The sequence below is a fragment of the Coenobita brevimanus genome, chromosome 107 (genome assembly GCF_032717465.1).
Source record: "Coenobita brevimanus isolate Jiangsu-jjx chromosome 107, ASM3271746v2, whole genome shotgun sequence".
Taxonomy (NCBI): domain Eukaryota; kingdom Metazoa; phylum Arthropoda; class Malacostraca; order Decapoda; family Coenobitidae; genus Coenobita; species Coenobita brevimanus.
The window spans coordinates 24,244,530-24,260,153 of NC_137060.1; the positions used below are offsets into that span (position 1 = coordinate 24,244,530).

Here is a 15,624-nt window from a genome sequence, read left to right on the forward strand (position 1 = left end):
GTATGTCTGGAGGGTATGGACGTGATGATATGGTTGTACGGAGGGAAAGCAGGAAGTTACGTACACACATACATTCATACACGTACACACATACACACTACCTACGCAAACACCCATACACACACGCACTTACTGTATACTTTGTTTTACATATGACTTCCTTTATACGTATACATGACTACATATATTCACACACACACACACACACACACACACACACACACACACACACACACACACACTCACAATTATTAGCATCGAGAGTCCACTACTTCCTCTTTACATTCCGGGTCTCCTCCGCCCCCCTCTCTCTCTCTCTCTCTCTCTCTCTCTCTCTCTCTCTCTCTCTCTCTCTCTCTCTCTCACACACACACACACACACACAAACACACAGCTGAATAATTTACAACCAAGAGACCAACATACTACCCAATCTAACACTGAATAATCCACGAAACAAACAAAAAAACACATACATCCTGAATAACCCCAATAATGAGTCACAAACCTACCTACATACACTGAATAACCATGAACAACCCACAAACACCATGGCTTGTACTCTCGTCGGTAAAGGAAGCTCCCTAACACCTCTTCCTTACCGATTTATTTTGGATACGGAGGCCGAATATCTATTTGTGCACTATTTTATGCAGAGTATGTTAATTAGGATGATTTAAGTAACACTGAAGATGGCAAGATGTAATAAAATAAAATAAATCGCTTAGGAGAAGGTGTTAGGGAGAATACGTTGATATATGGATGATTTATGTAACGCAAAGAAGGCGAATGGGTGTAATAAGCTAAATAAATCGCTTAGGAGAAGGTGTTTGGGAGTTCCTTAATCTGAATATGGGTCCCGCTCTAACACCCCCCCCCCTTCCTTCTTTACTACAGATGGCGTTAAGGGCGAGGGTGGTGGCGGCAGCGGTGGGATTGTCGCTCTTGTGCATCCCGGCTTTGGCTTTACCTGGCTTACTTACTGAAGGTGAGTGGATGGATGTTTTTTGTGCGTGTGTGTGTGTGTGTGTGTGTGTGTGTGTGTGTACTCTACCTACCTACCCACCCACCTATCAATCAATCTATATATGAGTGAGATTGAGTAGATGTGTTGGCCATTATAAATTTTTCGTATAAATAATTCTCTCTCTCTCTCTCTCTCTCTCTCTCTCTCTCTCTCTCTCTCTCTCTCTCTCTCTCTCTCAGTTAAGTGTATGCAACTGGACTGAGTTAGTTTTAAAAGAATATGAGTTTACTTTTCACTATCACTTTCTTTCTCTCATAATCTTCAAAATATTACCTGGCCTCAAGAATTATTCCTTACTTCAATCCTGCTTTCTTTTTTTCCTTTCCTCTTCCTCCTTTTCTTCTTATTCGTTTTTTCCATTTTCCTCCTCCTGGTCCTCTTTTTTTCCTCTCCGTTCTCCGTTACACCTTCTCCTCCACCTCCTTCTCCTCCTTGTCTTCTCCATACGCTTTTTGCTTTCCTCCTCCTCCTCTTCTGTTCTACACAACCTCCGCCTATCCCTGCTTCTATCTACACTCCAACTCTTCCTCCTCCTCCTCATCATCATCATCATCATCATCATCATCACCATCACCATCCTCTTCTGTTCTACACAACCTCCTCCTATCCCTGCTTCTATCTACACTCCAACTCTTCCTCCTCCTCCTCCTCATCATCATCATCATCATCATCACCATCACCATCCTCTTCTGTTCTACACAACCTCCTCCTATCCCTGCTTCTATCTACACTCCAACTCTTCCTCCTCCTCCTCCTCATCATCATCCATCCTCATCATCATCATCATCACCATCACCATCCTCTTCTGTTCTACACAACCTCCTCCTATCCCTGCTTCTATCTACACTCCAACTCTTCCTCCTCCTCCTCCTCATCATCATCATCATCATCATCATCATCATCATCATCATCATCACCATCACCATCCTCTTCTGTTCTACACAACCTCCTCCTATCCCTGCTTGTATCTACACTCCAACTCTTCCTCCTCCTCCTCCTCCTCCTCCTCATCATCATCATCATCATCATCATCATCATCATTATCATCATCATCATCCTCTTCTGTTATAAACCTCCTCCTCCTCTTCCCTTCTTCTTCTTCTTCCTCCTCCTCTTCCTGCTCCTCTTCCTCCCCCTTCTCCGTCCATTCCCTCTCTTTAAATAATGATGTAGCCGGCAAAACACATACAGGCACGCAGACAGACAGACACACTGAAGCAATCCACGTATGTAAGTTGTGTTGCGTCATGTGTGTGTGTGTGTGTGTGTGTGTGTGTGTGTGTGTGTGTGTGTGTGTGTGTGTGTGTGTGTGTGTGTGTGTGTGTGTGTGTGTGTGTGAGTTGGAGAGAGTGTATGCTTCATTGCTTGTGTGGTTAAAGGAGTGTATGTGTGGTTGTTTATTTGTTTTGTGTATATTTGCTTGTGTATGTTTACTCTTGTATGTTTGTGTACAAACGTACAAAAATGTCCGGTCTGTTCTCTCTCTCTCTCTCTCTCTCTCTCTCTCTCTCTCTCTCTCTCTCTCTCTCTCTCTCTCTCTCTTCTATATATACACACGGACTCCTACTATAGCTGCTATTTATCTATCCAATCTATCCAGCCCTTTATCTATCAGCTTACCTATCCACAAACACAGACGAGCTACCTACTTGTCTTTTTATCTATCTATCCACACAATCTCTCCATCTATCTATTTACACACACACACACACACACACACACACACACACACACACACACACACACAATTACACAACCCTGGCGTAAGAGGGGAAACTATACCAATTTTTATTACCGGCCTTTCCCATTCACAGGCAGCGAGCTTGTGTGTGTGTGTGTGTGTGTGTGTGTGTGTGTGTGTGTGTGTGTGTGTGTGTGTGTGTGTGTGTGTGTGTGTTTGTAAAAAACAGGTTTTGAAAGTTGTAAATATAGCTCTCGATGAAATGATGGATGCAGGCTACCTAGATAGACAGAAGAGACAGATAAAGAGAAACAGCCAGACAGACTTTATATAGACAGACAGACAGGCATGGAGTGAAGGGGTTAACAGAGGCCACACGTAACCCTTCAGGCTCGAAAACTCTCCTTTAAAGAATGAATCATATAGACTTGGCAGGAATAATGTACTAAGGGAGACTAATGGCAACAAGTCTACGGAATCTACACACCCCTTTTCAAGGTTAACAATCGACCATCATCATCATCACAAGTATCATCATCATCATCATCATCGTCACACCACACCACCATCATAAAATGGGGAAACAGAAATAGAGAAAAGGAAACTAAACAAAGTAGCAGACAGACAGAATCAGGGAATGCAAGCATCAAGCCTCAAAAACGCTCTCTTTCTCCTTCAGACTCGCTCTCCCTTCCCTCCAGTCATCAATACGCCGTCTATATCAACCCTACCTTCCCCCCCACCCCTCACGACACCCGAAAGCAGCAGGCGACCATGGAAGACGACGACCAAAACGACCCACAACCCATACCGGAGCCGAAACTGCGCACCGACGAACTAGAGAAAACGGGACGAGAACCAAGTAAACAAACATAAGAGATTTCGGCGCTGCCACATACATGTGTTATATCTTATAATTTACTTCACTATTCCCCTGGCAATTTTACTATGCTTAGGACACCCCTCTGGTTACTTCTGTATTTATATTAGTCCATATTAGGTCCACTGCCAGACTCTCCGAAAAGAGAGTGACAGCCTGTTGTAACCCTCCCTCATGTTGGTGAAGTATAAATGGGGATGGGATGTTCACTGAAAGAGCGATATGTGTGATAGTCGACATACCTTCAGTGGCTAAGTCTGTGTGTGTTAAGTCTGTATGGTACATACTACTGACTGAACTGATTTTGAGTATGTTTGTAAATTACTGTCCACAAGTCTTTAATAACTGCCTCTCATACACTCTCCCTGCGAGACTGACAAACCACCAAACTGAACTCCACTTCTCTCCTGAGCTCTATCCTTTAACATAACAACAGCATGTGGGAATACTTCTTTCCATAACCATCCTCTCACACTTTCTCCCCAACAGAACAGAAAGATGGTCGAGCTGATAAAACCCCCTCCAGCTTGCCCTACCCTCTACCCTACCTCACCGCCCCAGTCATGCTCGTCAACTACTACCCGGAGCTGCAGCCGGGGTATGGGCATGAAGAACTGATGAAGAGCGGTGGCCCAGACTCCTACACCTACATACAAAATAATCAAAACAATAGGGAGGTGGAAAAGGGCAACAAAAAGGCAGTGAAAGTTGGTGGGGAAACAGAAGCAGAATATGGCACCAAACTTGAGAGTACCACACAGGTTTCTGTCTCCCCAGCTGCCATTCCCACCCCTAACTACTCACTAACGACCCCCAACCAGCCCACAGCCTCAACTATCCCCCGGCCCACCCACTCTACACCCTCAACTAGTCCTACACCTAACTATCCTACAACCCCCAACTCTGTGTCATCTTCCTCCCATCACTTCCCAACCCCCAAGGTGGCAACATCTAGTGTCAGTTTCAGGAAACAACAGAAGTCTTCTAATATGAAAAAAATCCTCAACAAGCCCAAGAAAATCATGAAGGTAATTTTTTTCATTATGTACATACATTTTTCACTGTTCAGAAAATACTTTTTTTTTTTTAATTCACTCTAATATCAACTGGCACTTTCTCCAAAGCACAAGTTGCAGTGCTGTATTTACTTACTGCAATCGATTACATTACTTCTTATCAGCAATGGAGGAGTGAATGTCAAGTTTTGAATCCTGTAAAATCATAGAAATAAGTTACCTTGCTTTACTTTAAACAAAAAGACCTGGGACTGCCAAGCTGAACTGGCCAGAATGGGTTCAACATCCCTAAGAACCAAAAATAACAAAACCAACATGACAAAAACTAAAACAACACAACCAGAATAAAAAATACACCATAAGTGCCGGATATTTGACGTCTTCACGAAGGGGCACTGATATAACCTGGCCCAATGGTTAAGCAAAAAGATCTTTCAGTTCACCCCCTATTCCCTACAAAAACTTCAGAAAAAGGCAAATTTAACCTGTAGTCCACTAGGTTCCAGTCCACAAGAGTCTTGCAAAAAAAAATAAAAAAGTATGAGCCACAGAACTGGACGAGTGAATACCATGGCCAAAACTAACTTTAAAGCCTCACAAAAACACACACAACCCTTCACCCTCTCTCATCAGCCAGCAATCCACCAGGTTTATATACAACAACAACAATTTCCCCTTTCCTTTCCCCCTCTGCTCAGGTAATCAAGGCGTCACCCAGTGGAGAGTATGTGCCCGAGCCTGTGTCAGGGGTGATGCTGCCCACCACCAGTGGAGAGGAGGCCTTCGTGCCCACCCACCTAATTCACGACACAGAGACTCTCATCACATCAGCATCTGATCTCTCACATGACTTCGCTGCACCAGAACTGGACTACATTGATGCTCCGGTAATTAATGCATCATTTTTCTGCAGGCAGATAGATACAGACTAATATAGAAGATTTATTATATACTGTACATGTACAGTATTCATTTTAAAATCCTTTTCATTTCGGAGCAGACAAGTTCAAGCTCTATTTTCACTTTTGATATCTGTTCAGGTGTCTCTCGACATTTTTCATGATGAAATAGCTAGAACAAAAGTCTGCCAGGGTTTGGGTCTAAGGATGATCATCCAGTAGTACCTAATTGCATTTTTTTCCCTCACCATGTGATAAAGGGTGGAAGTGGTGGTGGGATGCCATACCAATTTGGGTGGATAGTGGATGATGAAGCTACAGCCAACTACCAAACACGCCAGGAGCAGAGTGACGGGAGGGTGGTGACCGGATGCTATCAGGTGTGTTACTGTATTCACGTACTGTATTTGTATCTTGCATGATCGGAGCTTTACCAGTAGGCGACTCATATTTTCCTGCCTCCAACACTTCAGCCATCTTAATGTTCTCTAAAAGTATGGATATTCTTAGCATTTTAAACAAACCGTTCCAACTGATACCAATATGCTGTGCTTCTACTTAGCATACAAGTCAACCATAACATGGTACAGTATTCAAACTCTGGGAGTGGCCCAGTTGTGTCAGATATAAACAAACAGTCTACAGTCTCCACTCTCTCCAACAGCTGTCGAATGATAAACCAACTACAGTCTCTACAATCTCACTCTCCACACGTTCTTTCAGATGAACTCTAACCCACTATTTTCTCTACAGTTTCCCCCTCTAATCCCATCTACCCCCCAGGTACTGGACCCCAATGGCCTGGTCCGCACCGTCAACTACCAAGCAGATGAAGGGGGCTTCAGGATCATCTCCATAACTCAAGGACCAGACAAGATACCATGCCCAGGTTCGTATGATTCCAGTGGACCACAGAATGTGTGGTTTGTACAATTTGGTGGATTGCAGGATTCTGAATTTATATGATTTGAAAGGATCATAAGATTTATGGTTTATTGTTAGTTCGTATTTGCGTCTCATGAGTTTTCAGTGCAATGCGGGATTTGTGGCTTGTAAAATCAAATGGACTGTAGGATTTGTGGTTTGTAAGATTCCAATGGAACGTAAGATTTGTGCTCCACAAAAACTGAATGAACCGTGAGAATTTTAGGTAGTAAGAATGGAGACCTGTAGGCCATGCGTCTGGTGCAACAAAAGACTGAGTGGACTCAGACTGGGTGAACATGGGATTTGTCGATTGTAAGAATGGCTGATGCAAGAGATTCATAGACTGTAAGAATGAGTGAAACAAGAACTTTTGGACCATAGGACTAGGTGGACCAAAAGATTTTTGTATCGTAGGAATGGTGTACTGAAGAATCCGATGTGGGGATTTGAGTGCTAAACTGATCTTTTATTTTTTACTGTTATTCTATTTTTGGGAGGTAACATTTGGCACTTCATCTTACCAAAGACCATCTATGTTGCTCCTAATACAGTACCTTAATCTGGGGGTATTTTCTCTTGCTTTTGAGAATTGTTAGGTTGTTTAAGATTCTGCTTAGTTATTTTGCTCCCAGAGCCTCTTCGTAACCACAAGCAAAGACACCAAACCAAGGTTCTGACAACGTGTGGAATGAGAGTTGTGAACTGCAAGACTGGACAGGCAAATAGTTTTTAAGTTGTTCTAGGTTTCAGTATTATGGATCTTTTATTTTCAGTCTGGTTAAATTTTGGCTACTGCAAGTCAAATATATTCTCAACAGCTTGTTTTCCTTGTTTTAGTTTGCTTTAGGTTACTGGACGCAGCTTTACCTTTCAGATTCTATTCACAATCTGCAGATCTGACAAGATGCACTGCCCAAGTGTATAAGACAGGCTAGACCAAGCGATTAGAAGGATTATGAACAATTACATGTTCTTCCCAATATATTCCAGATTATTTTAGGATGACTCAGAGGCAGTAATCAAAACTTTGTATAGTTGTTACAAAAATTATTAATCCATTTATCTATTTTATGACAGGATACATCTTTTATCTAGGGAATATGAATGCAATATCAGTATCTGTATTAGTACACATAAGGTTCACTGCAGGACTGGACTTTCTCTACTGAGGGAGTGACAGCCACAACTAACCCTTCTCAAGGATGACAAAGAATGAATGGGGAATGTGTGGCTGTAGCAGGAGGGATGCATGTGAAGGCTGACATGTTGTACTGTGTTGTGTATGTTTGTGTGTGTATTATGCCAGTATTACACAGACTCATCAAGTATAATATAAACCTGCCATCCAAGCCCCCAGCAAAGGCCCCAGCAGTGCAACCAACCCCTGACTCAGCGACCGACCAACCCTGCACAACACGATAGACGTGACCCCTGCCCCACCCTGCCCTGCCGTGTGAACCCCCCGGGGCCACATGATGCTGCCAGCTGAGGGTGACCCTTATGATGGCACCGGTGGTAAACATACAGGACAGCCCAACACATCAAACAAATGACATCACTACCTTTGTCAACATTTCATCTTCATCCCAACCTTGTAAACGCAAGGATGGCAATATTAAAAAAACATAGGTCTAACATTTCTTGATACATGAAAGGAAATTTCCATGTACTATACAATTTTTCCCTCTCCTTTGTTTGATAAGCTATGAGCTTCCTTGCAACACATTTGCTAGGTAGCAGAGGTGTCGCATCTTTACTTCAATACAGTAGAAAGAAGGGGAAGAAATCTACTGTATGCTGACATATCACAGTATGCTTTCATCCCAGAACACATTCACATGGTTTAATATCTGGCTACTTACTGAAAACTATGATTTACTATTTAGGAAAAAAAAAGGGGGGGGGGAAGAGTGCTGATCTCATATATATATAAAACAAAACAAATGTTGGGCCATCCTGGGTACAGCAATACAAGTAGAGTTAATGGTGGTGGTGGGTGGTTACAATATTACCTAATAGCAAAACATAAACCTATGACACTTGAGCTTATGGTTCCTAATAATAACATTACTAATATAATCTACATTTCTTTGCTTCAGATTTCATTTTTCTCACATGCAAATATTTACTTCCCCCCATGCATGAACCTCTCTCTCTGCCAATTTTCCTCTTTGTCTACTTTGTTCCACCATGCTAATCAATTCTTTGTTTACCTCAATTGTCAGTATTTCTCCTACCCTATCTTCCTCCTTACTTCTATTCAGCCCTCTTTCCTCCCTCTCAATCTCTCTGCCTGCCTAACTACTGTACCCCTCTCTCTAATAAACTTCTTCCGTAACTCCTCTTGTACTGTACAAACTCTCCGGCTAAAAATACTGTAACTTTTCCACTCATTGTTCTTCCTGACTGAGATGACCTATGACCTCCCCTGTGCAGTTTGTCAATTCATCTCCTCTAACAACAAGGATGCTGTACATTTTCATTCCCCTATGGCTGCTGTGACTTTAATATCATCTATGTTGTTCCCATAAGGTGTTACTTCCTAATCAACCTCCACCAATGGTATTAATCTTCACTGATCTGATGTTACACTAATATGGGAAACTCTTCTATGCATATGAATTACTTATTACAAACTCTTCACATTTTTAATATGGCCTTTGGTTCATATTAATCTCTGCAATATTCATTCCTTCTCCATTTTATATTCTGCATTATGAAATCACTGTTCTGTACTGTGAGCCTACTACTTAGCTGTACGTAATTTATATACTAACCTGACACATACATACGATGCTGATAATGTAGTGTATTCAAATGTGCAAAACACAAACTATAAAATAAAACAAGGTTTTGAAGTATACCTCAAACTCACAAGCACACACAGTTACCTTACAATGCACAAACACACCATACATGTCATTCACTAAATATACACACTGTTCAAACCTAACAATAACAAAAACACACAGGCCTATCTACTGATAACACTCTGGACTATACTAGCCCAGCCTTGAACCTCTATGTCCTGATGGGGAAATATGGGACTGGCTGGGTATCATTGTAACTATTAACGTACTAACCTAATAATGCCTTCTCAGGTCTCGATGATGCCACACGTGCTCCCTACTCCGACTCCTCCCCCACTTCTGCCCCTGCCTTCTCCTCCCCATCCTACCAGGGTGACAACAACAATAATGCCTTTGGTGCCGGGGCCTTCAACAGCTTCAGTTCCTCTGCCCAGTCATCCTCATCGCAGTCACAATCCTCCCAGTCCTCCCAGAGTTACAGCAGTCAGGCCAGCAGTGGATTTAATGCCAACAGTGCATACGAGGAGCAGCAGTCCGCACGCTCCTCCTCCGCAGCTGCATCGAGGGAGGAATTCATGTCCCAGTACCTCCAGAATATCACTCAGCAGCTGTACAATTCCTTCAGCAACTCATCAAGCAGTGAACACAATCAGTACAACCAGGCCAACCAGCTCAACTCAAACTTCGTCAATTTCCCATTTGTCCTCATCCCCATCAACACATTCCTGGACCTTCAGAAGTCCGGGGCGATTTCACCGGATGTGCAGAGTTTCGGGGCGTTTGTGGAGCCTCACCAACTATACTCTAACCAGCAGCAGCAGCAACAGCAGCAGCAGCAACAGCAGCAGCAGCAACAGCAGCAGCAGCAACAGCAGCAGCAAAGGCAAAAGCAGCAGCAGAGCAAATCAACAAAAGAGACAAGCTTCAACACCTACAATGCAGTCAAAACCAACACCAAACAATTAGCACAAACAGCTCAAGGGGCCAACTATCAAGCAAGAGGTCAGCAAGGAAGGGATTATGGTCAAAGTCAGCAGGGAAGAGGTTATGGAGCAGCCCAGCAGAATTTCCAAAGTCAGCAGTCATTCCAGTCCTCCTCAATGGAGAGTAGCAGCGGCAGCAGTTCTAAATTCTCTTCTCAAGGTGGGCAGTTTGGGTCCTACCGTGCCCCCAACCCTGCCGCCACCTCCAGCCCCACCCCAACAGGCAGCTACCAGGCTCATTCAGGTCAGTCTGGGCGTCCTCAGATAAACTATATCCCTTCACAGCCAACACAGCGTCCCCGTCCAAGACCCAGACCCACCCAGCCTCGCCCACAGCCTAGACCGCAACCCAGACCAACTTCCCAACCTCGTCCTCAGCCTACTTACTCCCCATCTCGCCCAACCCAACCCCGTCCTCAACCCACTTACTCCCAGCCTCGCCCCACACCAACTGCTGGCACAGGCCAGTACTACTCCGCCCAACGGTCCCAGTCTGCCAAGTCCCAATCAGCCAATCAACAAAAACAGTCATCAGCCAGCAGCTTTGGGTTCAACAATGGCCAGGGGGCATTCAACTACCAGTCCTCCTCTGCACAAAACAGTCAAGCAGCCAAGAGTTCTAAGTCCTCATCCTCAGAGCAGTTTGTGGTGAGTGGTGGAGGCAATGGGGGTGCATCACAGCAATTCTCCAACTCAAAATCCTCATCGTCCTCTGCATCCTCATCCTCTTCCTCCTCACACAAGTCCTCTGCCAGTTTCTCCGGCTCAGGGAACTTTGGCGGGTTCAGTGGATTCAACTTCCCCCAGTATCCTTCACCAGAGCCAAGGCCAGCTCCCTCAATCCTGACCACCTCCATTCTCCCATCCCCAGCTTCACCAACTCCCTACACCCCAAACAACATTGGCACGCCCAACAACAAACCCCACGCAACACAACAACCCTCGTACAACCTCCCATCTCACCCAGATCTAACTAGCAACTACAAGCAACCCACTAACTCCTTCTCTGGGGATAAGGAAACAGAAACACCAGACTATTCACTATTCTCGCCACCCGCAGCAGAGCCAACGTACAACATGGAGGGCTGGATTCCACTCTCAAGCACCGGCCAGCCAATCAGACAGGAAGAGACAGGAGGGGGTAATCAGTATGTGCCACACCCTCTGAGTCGAGCCCCACCACTGAATAATGACTACAACAATGATCAGAATGCCTACAATAATCAAAATGCTCCCAACATCAACCCAAATGACCAAAATTACAACAACAATAACCAAAACACCTACAACCCCCAAAATAACAACTACAATCCAAGCAACACCAACAACTACAATCCAAGCAACAACAACTACAATCCAAGCAACAACAACTACAATCCAAGCAACAACAGCTACAATCCAAGCAACAACAACAACAACAATCCAAGCAACAACAACAACAACAATCCAAGCAACAATAACAGCTACAATCCAAGCAACAACAACAACAACAACAATCCAAGCAACAATAACAGCTACAATTCAAGCAACAACAACAACGCCAACCAAAATGCAAACGGCAACGGATTTGTGTCGTACTCGTCAAGCCAGAGTTCCAATCAGCAGAGCAGCAGCAGTTCCTCACAGCAGAGTCAGCAGAGTTTCAGCACAGGATGGGCAGGGAAGTAACGGTTATAAAGTCAACCCCTTTCAATATGGTGACATCTTTCATATCATGATCACGGAACAGTAGAATATCAATTTAACATGAGACACAGACTATTAGAGTTTATCTTAAATCAATTTCACACTATACTGAAGTGTTATTAGTACAGTATGTAATAATTCTGGGGAGGCTCTAAAGAATCATTATCTACAAGAACAACCTGTAATAACAAATAGTCAAATACTGTACAGCACGTATTAGCACCCAACAACCAGATGAATTTACTGTACCACACTCAAATTAAGAAGAATCTGTGGTAATGAAGGAGGTTATGAAGACTACAATTTGCCCTTCTGGTTCAATAAGCCTCTTCTAAGCTGAATAAAATTGTTTGTTGCTTCCAAGAATACAGTATAAAAGATGTCACTGCAATGAAGGGGTTAATGGTCACTGCTCAGAAAATCGACACCAATTTTTGTTCCTGGCCAAATGTTCACCCCGACCTAGCATAGCTCCCACCCACCCTGCATTTCCAACCTACCCTCACTAGCCAATCCCATCTATAAAGAAATGCAGATGACTATTCACTGCCAAAAATGCATGCAAAGTCATCTGGAAGCTTACATACCCGGCAAACAGCACTGGAAAGAAGAAAAGGATGGAAAGAAGAAAAAACATCATCTTGCTTTCACCAGCAAACATCAGAAAGAATACGAACCTTAAAAAAGCATTATAAGATGAAGCTCCATGCCCAGTCTCAAATTTACAACACAGTATACATTCATAATACATTCCCAGCATGTTAAAACAGTGTAATACTGCTTCCATATCCTCACAAACAAGACACGAATAACTACTATGTCCAGGTTTCAAACTAAAAGCCAATAATAAGGAGAACTAAATGTCTTGCACAATGTATAAGCAGAAAAAGAAAAAAAAGTGGAATATTAGTAAACACCACCAACGAATTAAGAGAAAATATGGTGAAAACAAAGGAAACTTTTGAGGAATTAATTTATAGAAAAACAAGACCTCTTTAAAGGGTAGCAATATCCGAAGTTGGTTAGAATACTGTATGCAGAATAGCTATGTGCAGATTTCAACGTAAAGTATGTCACACCGCTACACCGAATTGTTATAGTCAGTGTTTTTCTGTTATACTCTAGGCAAGGTTCAGTTCATGGCCAAAACGGTCACAGTTTATAAGACATTTTTTCAGTTACTGTAGACGTAATTTTTGTCAAACATTAAATCACTGTTGCTTGTAAATACTCTATACACCACGCAGTTTCACGCATACGTACGCATCACACCAAGCACATGCACCACACCATGCACAGCAATGCATTAGAAAATTAAACACATCATGCACAGCAACACGCAAAAACACAAAACAAACTTATTTGTAGCTTAGTCATTTGGCGATTAATGTTGCCCTTCCGTATCCTAGTCATTCTTACTTTAATGTTAAAAAATCTGTCCTTAGAGAAAATATAGAACTATGTATAATTTGTAAGGATACTTGTACAAATTTGTCATAAAAATTTAATAAGTACTGTATACGTCATCGGCGCTGTATTGGTTGTAATGTTATCAAGTGTCCCAATCAGTATTTACGAGTATTATCCTTTGTATGTTTACCCAACTTTATACATCTTACGTTCTTGAGCATCAATCTATTTTTATAAGTAAATATTATCAAAAAGGGATGAACTGTATTACTTACCTTTCAATTCTTTAATACAAAAGCAAGATGGCAATAGCAAATATAATGCAAGTAACACAAAAGTCACCAGCTAAAATAATTCCCTGCATATCTTCCTAGGCAGCATTACAAACTTAACAGTACAGGTATCAAACTTAAAACATACTACAGGTACAGTGAAGTGTCTTTATAAAATTGTAATAATGCAACACTGCCAATTTACTTGACTAAAGGTGACTTTACTGCTGCTTACAGAAAATGAAATACACAGAGACATTCCTCTCATAAAGCCCATTAGTATAACTGCAATTTGTATTTTAAAAGGTTCTGCAAGGTGTTATTATAATCAGCTTTAGAAAGAATCCATACAGTGAAGGATGCAGGCAAGCTGGTACTAAAAACCAATCTTTTCCATCACTGAGATTTTGCCAAAGGTGAATGAAATCCCTTGGTATGAGCAAAGATTCAATACAAAATACATTCTGTGCATCATGGGGTTATACGAGACTGGTTAATATCTTAGCCAAAACAGGAAGTACAGTATTTCAGAATGTCATACCTTTATGTGAGGAACACCTATGATAATAAAATGACACAATAACAATATCAAGTTTACATGTAAAAATCACAACTAAGACACTTCTGTAGTCTAGATCAATATCTTCATCAAACTTTTAAAAACACTATAGTTTCTAAAATTTCAAAAAATTTTCAAGGAACTGTTACATATAAGTCAGGAGAAACTGGCATAAAAACACTATACTTTCTAAAATTTCAAAAATTTTCCAAGGATGTGTTACATATAACTTAGGAGAAACTGGCATATCTGTTTTATGTGCAGCAATGGAACTTTTAAAAGGCAATATTTCTGCAGTTTACAGTGGACTGACGAGACAAGTTTTGATGGACTTTTTGGACTGATGGGATTAGAGATCAAGTAGTCTAAAATTTTGTCAACTCAATTTCATGCCATAGGAAGCTATAAAACAACTGATCTCGACTGTAAATTTAAAAGAAAGACCATACTCACCCTCTGCCTTGGTGACGATGGAAGAGAATGCTGATGTATATTGTATTGTCACTGGTGGTATCACTGGGTATGCTGCTATTACTTTTGTCGAGACCCAAGGTTCACGTGGCTCAGAAGACAATGGACTGCAGGACTGGTCTCTTCAGCTGGGCACATGCAGAGATCTTTTGTTGATGTTATGGGACATGTAGTGTGTCTGAAATGGAAACAGTACACATATACAACACATACCTAGCAGACCCATATTTGACAGTTACAGAACAAACCTATACTGTCCTGCATTAATCTGTGACAAACCTAAACTACAAGAATAATTATTACAAGCCATGGATGTGGTCTAAAATACAGTACCACAGTTATTTCCATACAACCGGTGATGAAATTAGGGAACTGTAGCAAATTAGCATTATGTGTGGCATTGGACCTCTTAATGTGCAATCTTTCTTTGATTTGGTGATGACGTAACCTCTTCAATCTAGTAACTTAATTTTTACTTTACTCTGGCTGCTCCTACACAATTCTATTTAGCTTATGAGGAGTCCCTCGGCAGTAACAGGGATCATGGGGCCTTCATGTAAGTCTTCCTGTTCAAATAATTTCTCCAAAACTGAATAAAATTATTAGGAATGACAAAACTCAAATATAAAATCCATCATACTGAAGGAAATAATGGTAAAACATAATGTCAAAAACATTTTGTCAAAATAAGCAATATATAAGGAAGACAGTGTGCCCATATGTTGACACACAGCAATTCAAAATAAAACATAAATAGCATACAGAACAAACTACAGTAGTTAAAAAAATATACATATTATTTTATTTTAATACAGTACAGAATGGTACACTAATTACATATCTTTACAATGGCCTTTACTATATGACATGGCAACTACTGTACTGTCCTCAATTCTCAACCCAATACTCTAATACTATATTGTATTCACAGCATGATAAAACCATCTCTTCCACATCATTACTTACCTTTAATATTTATACAGAAATGCTGCTGCTGCTACTG

The 15,624-nt window shown here is 41.8% G+C and overlaps 1 protein-coding gene across 1 annotated transcript; it reads left to right on the forward strand.

Moving 5' to 3' along the window:
- The first annotated feature begins 897 nt into the window (after positions 1–897).
- Positions 898–14,794, forward strand: LOC145416732 (uncharacterized). The gene is made up of 8 exons (XM_080285660.1): positions 898–988; positions 3,388–3,570; positions 4,078–4,616; positions 5,303–5,450; positions 5,729–5,883; positions 6,287–6,392; positions 9,532–11,583; positions 14,703–14,794. Exons 1-8 carry the CDS (start codon positions 898–900, stop codon positions 14,792–14,794), a joined length of 3,366 nt encoding a protein of 1,121 aa, XP_080141786.1.
- Positions 14,795–15,624: the final 830 nt, after the last annotated feature.